At 32.3% G+C, this 8,857-nt stretch overlaps 3 protein-coding genes across 3 annotated transcripts in view; 1 reads left to right on the top strand and 2 right to left on the bottom strand.

The window, feature by feature from the left end:
* The window catches only part of LOC115238045 (meiosis-specific with OB domain-containing protein), a 5,364-nt gene extending 4,733 nt beyond the window's left edge, over nucleotides 1–631 (bottom strand). Inside the window, exon 1 of the mRNA XM_029811549.1 lies at nucleotides 511–631. Within this exon, the coding sequence (XP_029667409.1) occupies nucleotides 511–631 (121 nt within the window). The remainder of the gene's footprint in view (nucleotides 1–510) is intronic.
* A 1,265-nt stretch (nucleotides 632–1,896) lies between these two features.
* On the bottom strand, nucleotides 1,897–3,233 carry LOC115238044 (alpha-soluble NSF attachment protein-like). The gene is made up of 4 exons (XM_029811548.1): nucleotides 2,964–3,233; nucleotides 2,473–2,669; nucleotides 2,156–2,376; nucleotides 1,897–1,977 (listed from the first exon to the last, which is right to left on the bottom strand). The coding sequence occupies exons 1-4, from the start codon at nucleotides 3,053–3,055 to the stop codon at nucleotides 1,897–1,899; spliced, it is 591 nt and encodes a 196-aa protein (XP_029667408.1). The 5' UTR covers nucleotides 3,056–3,233.
* Nucleotides 3,234–4,020: 787 nt separating this feature from the next.
* Nucleotides 4,021–6,036, top strand: LOC115238117 (alpha-soluble NSF attachment protein). The gene is made up of 5 exons (XM_029811681.1): nucleotides 4,021–4,289; nucleotides 4,584–4,780; nucleotides 4,877–5,142; nucleotides 5,268–5,441; nucleotides 5,565–6,036. Exons 1-5 carry the CDS (start codon nucleotides 4,198–4,200, stop codon nucleotides 5,712–5,714), a joined length of 879 nt encoding a protein of 292 aa, XP_029667541.1. The 5' UTR covers nucleotides 4,021–4,197; the 3' UTR covers nucleotides 5,715–6,036.
* Nucleotides 6,037–8,857: the final 2,821 nt, after the last annotated feature.

Genomic DNA, 8,857 nt, shown 5'->3' with positions numbered 1-8,857 from the left:
TATATATATATATATATATATATATATATATATATATATATATATATATATATATATATATATATATATATATATATATATATATATATATATATATATATATATATATATATATATATATATATATATATATATATATATATATATATATATATATATATATATATATATATATATATATATATATATATATATATATATATATATATATATATATATATAAAGTATGAGAAAGGAAGAGAGAGGACCCTTTATTTAAAAAGAATAAGGAATAATTCGATTAGCATGCAATTTTTACTCATTTCATCGAAACAAGTAAATAAATAAAATAGTAATAATTTAGTATAAAAATAAATATTTCCTATATTTGAAAATGAAATTACATGAAATCTTTTTAATATATGTGATATTTTTGTAAATTGGCTCATTTATTTTTCAAAATATTTATTATATCGATTATCGATTATTCTAAATGAAATATAGGGAAAAACTATGTATATTGATACATACATTTTGTTTGAGTGGCGGTAAACGTTTTTACATTTGTATTATTTATAATTATGCCGATTACAAACGTATTTGGCATTCCTTCCTGTAGTGATTTAATTTCTTGCCTATATAGAAAAGACATGTCTTCATCAGCTATCAACAGCGTTATCGGCTCAAAGTAAAGTAAAAAAACTTGGGTAATACACGCTCGCGTGCGCGAACTCAAAGTACGAGTTAAATTGCTCCCAATGCTACCAATTGCTGAGATTTAGGCCGATATTCATAGTCCGTTCTTATATTTAAGATCATCTCAAGTATGGTCTTAAGATGCTATGCGGCTATTTCATTGGTTGAATGGGATCTTAAGACTAGAGTCCTATATAATCAGAGAAGCGACAATGGCGTTCCGCTTGCTGATTGGCTGACCGCCATGGGCCTGTTCCACTTAATGACCGCAACGCTCACGGTATCATTTCATCTTTGTTGTTCACCGAAAGTTAAACAAAGACAGATGATGCTCGCGAGCGTTGCGGTCGTTAAGTGGAACGCGCCCTATGTTAGTCCCGTAGTGAATCCTACGTGCAAACTAACCGCAACCGGCGTACCGTAAGTGAGAAAAAAGTATATTTGTCAAGCGACGCGGTAGCGTCCCGACGCCAAGTAATGTTATTTTCTAAAAAAAAAACATTTCAAATATCTCTGAGACATTTTTAAGACATTTTTAAGACATTTTAGATTACAAATGGGCAGCTGCGAGACCAACATGGCGATCATGGAAAGCATGGAGGGGGTAACGATGTCGTTTCTCTGATTATATAGGACTCTACTTAGTGCCGGTCTACAATAGGTGATTTAAGATTTAGCCTTTGTTTTAAGAGAAAAATTACATCGATCCTAGCCTCAAGCTCTAAGCTTTAAAAGATGGGAGTTGGCGAACTCGCATAGGGCTTAGTGCCGGTCTACAATAGGTGATTTAAGCCCTAAGCCTTAAGGAATCGACTAATCACATTAGTCGATTCCTTAAGGCTTAGGGCTTAAATCACCTATTGTAGACCGGCACTTAGAGATTAGGGCTTAAGGCAGCGCGAGAAATGTTTAAGGCCGAAAATACGTCATAGTTTATAGGTTAAGTCATAAGGTTTAGGGCTTAAATCGCCTATTGTAGACCGGCACTTAATCTAACCGAACTTGGTGAAATTGGCCCTAAGACGGTCTTAAATATAAGAACTGACTATGAATACCGACCTTACTCATTGGCCGCGTTCAGCAGAGAAAGCGCTCAGTTATCGTCTTGTCAACACTTGACGTTGATTCGTTGGTTCTAAAAGTAAGAACCAATCACATTCGATTGCTACTAAGCGGTTTTCTCTGCTGAACGCGGCCATAGACTAGACCGGCACCCACCGATCAGTCTATGCCGCTCATGTAATGGCCCTCGCACACTGGATGCGATGAGCAATGAGCGATGGTCGATATCCAATGAGAGCTCTGATTTTCCGAAGAAATAAAGCTCTCATTCATTGGATATCATCCATCGTTCATCGCTCATCGCGTCCAGTGTGCGAGGGCCATAAGGATCTAAGGATGCGGCCACATGAACTGATATTTTCCGCGTTAAAGCGGGGAGCACACACTTTTGCATAAGCGCATAATCATAAGCATAAGGAATTTGATTGGTCAATTTAAGAAGACACTTATTTGCCGAGGAATTACTTTCTTCACCACGGAAATAATCTGCAGCTTGCTCATAATGATGTACCGCACGCTCCAAATCAACTGCGTCGCTTTCGTAGATCTCAGCTATACTTTGATGATGCTTTGCTGCCATTGTGAAACGGCCCATGTCAGTATAAATCTCAATGGCTTTTAACAAACAGCTGATTGCCTCTGGAAAGACAGAAACATGTGGGTGTATAAGTTAATTATCTTACAACATTTATTTTAGAAATATTAGATATATCCCTATAATATTTATCGTAATACCATTTGTATCAGATTTTTTGAAGCAATTGGCAGCATCTACATAATTATTGGCTGCGTCATGCCGACCACCCGCTTTTGCATGTAAATCTGCCGCATCGTAAAATGCCTTTCCCGCCGAATTCCATTTTTTTGCCATCTTGAACAGATTTGCTGCACGTTGATAACATTCTACTGCCTCTTCAATTTTTGATGAGCTTCTGCAAAAATTAAACTGATTCACCAAAATTCTTTCGACACAAAGAATTCTTGTTTTGTGTGCAGAAGAAAAATATTATCGTTGATATGTATTGACACATATACACATATACAATACATACATCTATAGAAATCATGGTACGAGATGATCGAAATTTAAATATATATATAAATGATTGTTCGTCGAAATAACAAATTTCCCGCGATTTGCGATAGGATAATCGCTCGAATAATGTAAAATCCATATTTATACGCTTCCAATGGAGTGAGTTTGAGTAACAAATCGATCAGCTTACCCGAACAGTGCGCCAAAGAAGCTCTTCGACGACGATAACTTTCTCTCGGCCTCTGCTACCAGTTGCAATGCCTTTTGCTCACTATCGGCCATGACGATGTCGCCGAATGGACTTTTTTTCAGGAGTCCCTCAGGTTTATCAATCGCACTTGATAAATTTCAATTCTAAATCTCTCTTTTTATCGTGAGATCTCACTAAAACCGAAAGTACAACGAATCATCAATGCATCGAGCATCGAGCATTATCATCGTCAGGGTCGCCAATCTGTCAGCGAAAACATTTCGCCTGTGTCAAACAATCATAGATATATAACTGGATTTAGCATTGCGAGATAGACAAACGCGCACCCGCTGTAGAAAGAGAGATACTATGGGTGCGTTCCAGGAGCACACTTTTAGCGTTATGAGCATGCTTTGTCCTTGTTCAACTTTCCAAAATAACAAAGATAGAACGACGCTTTCAGCGCGTAAGGCCCGTGTCTGACTATGCATCGAGATTGAAATTTGACCAATCAGGAGAAGGAAATTTTAGTTCCTTTTATCCTGATTGGTCAAATTTCAATCTTCAATACGTAGTCTGATACGGGCTTAAGCGGGGAGCACACACTTTTGCATAAGCGCATAATCATAAGCATAAGGAATTTGATTGGTCAATTTCCTTATGCATAAGAAAATGGACCAATCAATTTCCTTATGCTTATGATTATGCGCTTATGCAAAAGTGTGTGCTCCCCGCTTAAGCCCGTATCAGACTACGTATTGAAGATTGAAATTTGACCAATCAGGATAAAAGGAACTAAAATTTCCTTCTCCTGATTGGTCAAATTTCAATCTCGATGCATAGTCAGACACGGGCCTTACGCGCTGAAAGCGTCGTTCTATCTTTGTTATTTTGGAAAGTTGAACAAGGACAAAGCATGCTCATAACGCTAAAAGTGTGCTCCTGGAACGCACCCATAGTATCTCTCTTTCTACAGCGGGTGCGCGTTTGTCTATCTCGCAATGCTAAATCCAGTTATATATCTATGATTGTTTGACACAGGCGAAATGTTTTCGCTGACAGATTGGCGACCCTGACGATGATAATGCTCGATGCTCGATGCATTGATGATTCGTTGTACTTTCGGTTTTAGTGAGATCTCACGATAAAAAGAGAGATTTAGAATTGAAATTTATCAAGTGCGATTGATAAACCTGAGGGACTCCTGAAAAAAAGTCCATTCGGCGACATCGTCATGGCCGATAGTGAGCAAAAGGCATTGCAACTGGTAGCAGAGGCCGAGAGAAAGTTATCGTCGTCGAAGAGCTTCTTTGGCGCACTGTTCGGGTAAGCTGATCGATTTGTTACTCAAACTCACTCCATTGGAAGCGTATAAATATGGATTTTACATTATTCGAGCGATTATCCTATCGCAAATCGCGGGAAATTTGTTATTTCGACGAACAATCATTTATATATATATTTAAATTTCGATCATCTCGTACCATGATTTCTATAGATGTATGTATTGTATATGTGTATATGTGTCAATACATATCAACGATAATATTTTTCTTCTGCACACAAAAGAAGAATTCTTTGTGTCGAAAGAATTTTGGCGAATCAGTTTAATTTTTGCAGAAGCTCATCAAAAATTGAAGAGGCAGTAGAATGTTATCAACGTGCAGCAAATCTGTTCAAGATGGCAAAAAAATGGAATTCGGCGGGAAAGGCATTTTACGATGCGGCAGATTTACATGCAAAAGCGGGTGGTCGGCATGACGCAGCCAATAATTATGTAGATGCTGCCAATTGCTTCAAAAAATCTGATACAAATGGTATTACGATAAATATTATAGGGATATATCTAATATTTCTAAAATAAATGTTGTAAGATAATTAACTTATACACCCACATGTTTCTGTCTTTCCAGAGGCAATCAGCTGTTTGTTAAAAGCCATTGAGATTTATACTGACATGGGCCGTTTCACAATGGCAGCAAAACATCATCAAAGTATAGCTGAGATCTACGAAAGCGACGCAGTTGATTTGGAGCGTGCGGTACATCATTATGAGCAAGCTGCAGATTATTTCCGTGGTGAAGAAAGTAATTCCTCGGCAAATAAGTGTCTTCTTAAAGTTGCACAATATGCTGCTCAACTTGAAAATTATGATAAAGCCATTCAGATCTATGAGCAGGTAAAAGACATATTTATAGTAGTAAAAAGTTATACTAAAAATATTCTAGTTGTAAATTTTACATAAATTTGATTTAATGTAAACTTAATTTTAATTTAAATGTTTGAAGCTTATTTATTTTACAGGTTGCTTCTGCATCATTAGAAAGTTCTTTACTCAAATACAGTGCTAAGGAATATTTTTTTCGTGCTGCATTGTGCCATTTGTGTGTCGACTCATTAAATGCTCAACATGCAATTGAGCGTTATCAAGAACAGTACCCAGCTTTTCAAGATTCTAGAGAATATAAATTAATAAAGGTATGTTTCTGTGTCAACTTAATTGTCAATTAATATTTTACACACACATACACACACATAAATATATCTATTTCTTTATATTTATATTTTATTTGATAATTTGTGCCTATTGTATATCTGCAGACACTGATAGAACATTTGGAAGATCAAAACCTTGAAGGTTATACAGAAGCTGTTAAGGAATATGATTCAATTTCAAGATTGGATCAATGGTATACAACAGTATTATTACGTATCAAAAAGCAAATTCACGATAACCCGGATCTACGCTGATCAGTTGTTTCTTATCTTTGTTACTTTCTGGCAACAATATTATTTCAGCTCCATATAGATTTGTTTTTGAGTCGCGTCCTGCTTTCGATAGAAACTATATAGTATTTCATATATATAGTTTTTATATAATGGCTCACACAATTATATCACCTTTTCGTAGGCTATAATCGTTCTCGACAATTCTCATTATTTATGTAAACATTTTTTTAAATCTTTACATATCCACGAAATCGTGGAAGATTACAGTCTGCAAGAATATAAGAAATGATTATTTTGAACATCTCAGTCTTTATGTTTGGATGTGTGTGCATGTGTGTATTCTTTTCTTTTTATTATTATTTTTTTTTTTTAATATACAGGCTTATTGTCAGATATATTGGCTATAATGTTACATCCAATGTTTTTGTCTTAAAATAATAATAACTAGGATCGTTATCTTATTTATTTCATATGTGTAGGCATGTGTGTATATATATATATATATATATATATACTTATTCATTTATTTATTTATTTATGTTCAGGAAGAGGCTTGAAAATGATTCGCCCGATTTTAACGAGTGTTTCTGTACAATTAGTTTCTGTTCACATTAACACATTCAAGTTTTTAGATCTTCAATTTCAGTTTATCAATTTTATCTTGTTAAAACAGCACTATATCTTGTAATTTCGCTGGATATTAAAATAATTTCTATCAAATCTACAACTGAATTGCATTATAGCTCTCTTTATGCATATTGATAATTTTAAACCAAGTCGTAAAAAATCTTGCAATAAAATTTCTATAAAATTTCTAATTTGAGGAAATCGGTAGAAATTAAATTAATAACGCCATGATAATATGAAAATATATAAATTTTCATGTAATTATTACATTTTATACAAATTCTATTGACATCTCTGCTTAAACGTTTCGATTATAACGTCATGCATATTTATCAATATTAAACAATTTGATCCATATGTATGCTATGAATGATAAATACATCAAAATATCTAGTATATCATCATGTTTTTTCTTTAAGTTACACCGATTTCAACAAAATATATATGAATTTTTTTTATATGTACATAAATATTTTATATTGAATTCTACTCAAATCTTATAAATTCTTTGAGAATCTCTTGATATTCTAGTTATTTTCGTTTGCCAAACAAAATTAGAGAATTTTTAGATACAAATATATATATATATAAAATTTGAGAAACTTTTCATTGTAAAATTATCCAAAAGTACGAGAAAAATAAATAAGAAATTTATTGATCTAATATGTTATTTATAGTTGCACACTGTAATTTTAAATTAAAAAAGTTAATAATCTATAATAATGGTTAAAATGATAAGAGTATAAATGTTTAAAGACAAATAAAGTGTGTATGTATGTGTATATATATAATAGTTTTCAAAGCAACCATCTACTCATCCATGTAATTTTCTCGAAAACAGTTGACAATAGAAACAAACGAAACAGGAAAAAATTTGATGGCGTAATAATAACTATGTATCTTTCCGATTACATATTTTTTTTGAATGCAATAATATATCATTGCATATAAAAATGCAATTGCACTTTTTTTTTTTTAATGAGACCACTCAGTTAAATATGTGCAAATTAATTTTTCTGAACAATTTAAATATTAAAATATAAGAAAAAAATTATGTTGGAAAAATGAAGGTTCTGCAAGATATTTCAAGTTTTTCATCCTTTATTTAATGCGATGCTCTCAAATGTTGCACTATGATATAATAATTTCTTACGTCATTTTATTATGATTTTCATAACAATGTTAAAATGTTATGTTATTACCCTTATATTTTTTATGCAGATTGTTTAGAAAGATCAATTTATGCAAATTCAACAAAATGGTTTCATTTTAAAAATGTAATGCATTATTTTTCCGATATATTGTATTTCAGAAAAAAATAAAATAAAAGAAATGGTCATTACTACACCATGCAACTTTTCTCTTAACATTTTTTCTATTATCGACCGTTCTCGAGAAAATCATAATAGATGGTCGCACATTTTGTGTGCATGTGTGTGTGTATACATAACACACACACACGCGCGCGCGCGTTATATATATATATATATATATATATAACGCGCGCGCGCGTGTGTGTGTGTCACACACACATGCACACATGCACACAAAATGTGCGACCATCTATTATGATTTTCTCGAGAACGGTCGATAATAGAAAAAATGTTAAGAGAAAGGTGTAGTAAATATATATATATATAACGCGCGCGCGCGTGTGTGTGTGTTATGTATACACACACACATGCACACAAAATGTGCGACCATCTATTATGATTTTCTCGAGAACGGTCGATAATAGAAAAAATGTTAAGAGAAAAGTTGCATGGTGTAGTAATGACCATTTCTTTTATTTTATTTTTTTCTGAAATACAATATATCGGAAAAATAATGCATTACATTTTTAAAATGAAACCATTTTGTTGAATTTGCATAAATTGATCTTTCTAAACAATCTGCATAAAAAATATAAGGGTAATAACATAACATTTTAACATTGTTATGAAAATCATAATAAAATGACGTAAGAAATTATTATATCATAGTGCAACATTTGAGAGCATCGCATTAAATAAAGGATGAAAAACTTGAAATATCTTGCAGAACCTTCATTTTTCCAACATAATTTTTTTCTTATATTTTAATATTTAAATTGTTCAGAAAAATTAATTTGCACATATTTAACTGAGTGGTCTCATTAAAAAAAAAAAAGTGCAATTGCATTTTTATATGCAATGATATATTATTGCATTCAAAAAAAATATGTAATCGGAAAGATACATAGTTATTATTACGCCATCAAATTTTTTCCTGTTTCGTTTGTTTCTATTGTCAACTGTTTTCGAGAAAATTACATGGATGAGTAGATGGTTGCTTTGAAAACTATTATATATATACACATACATACACACTTTATTTGTCTTTAAACATTTATACTCTTATCATTTTAACCATTATTATAGATTATTAACTTTTTTAATTTAAAATTACAGTGTGCAACTATAAATAACATATTAGATCAATAAATTTCTTATTTATTTTTCTCGTACTTTTGGATAATTTTACAATGAAAAGTTTCTCAAATTTTATATATATATATA

This window comes from Formica exsecta, unplaced genomic scaffold (assembly GCF_003651465.1).
Source record: "Formica exsecta isolate Colony F162 unplaced genomic scaffold, ASM365146v1 scaffold32, whole genome shotgun sequence".
Taxonomy (NCBI): domain Eukaryota; kingdom Metazoa; phylum Arthropoda; class Insecta; order Hymenoptera; family Formicidae; genus Formica; species Formica exsecta.
This window is presented reverse-complemented; position numbering and strand designations above follow the sequence as displayed.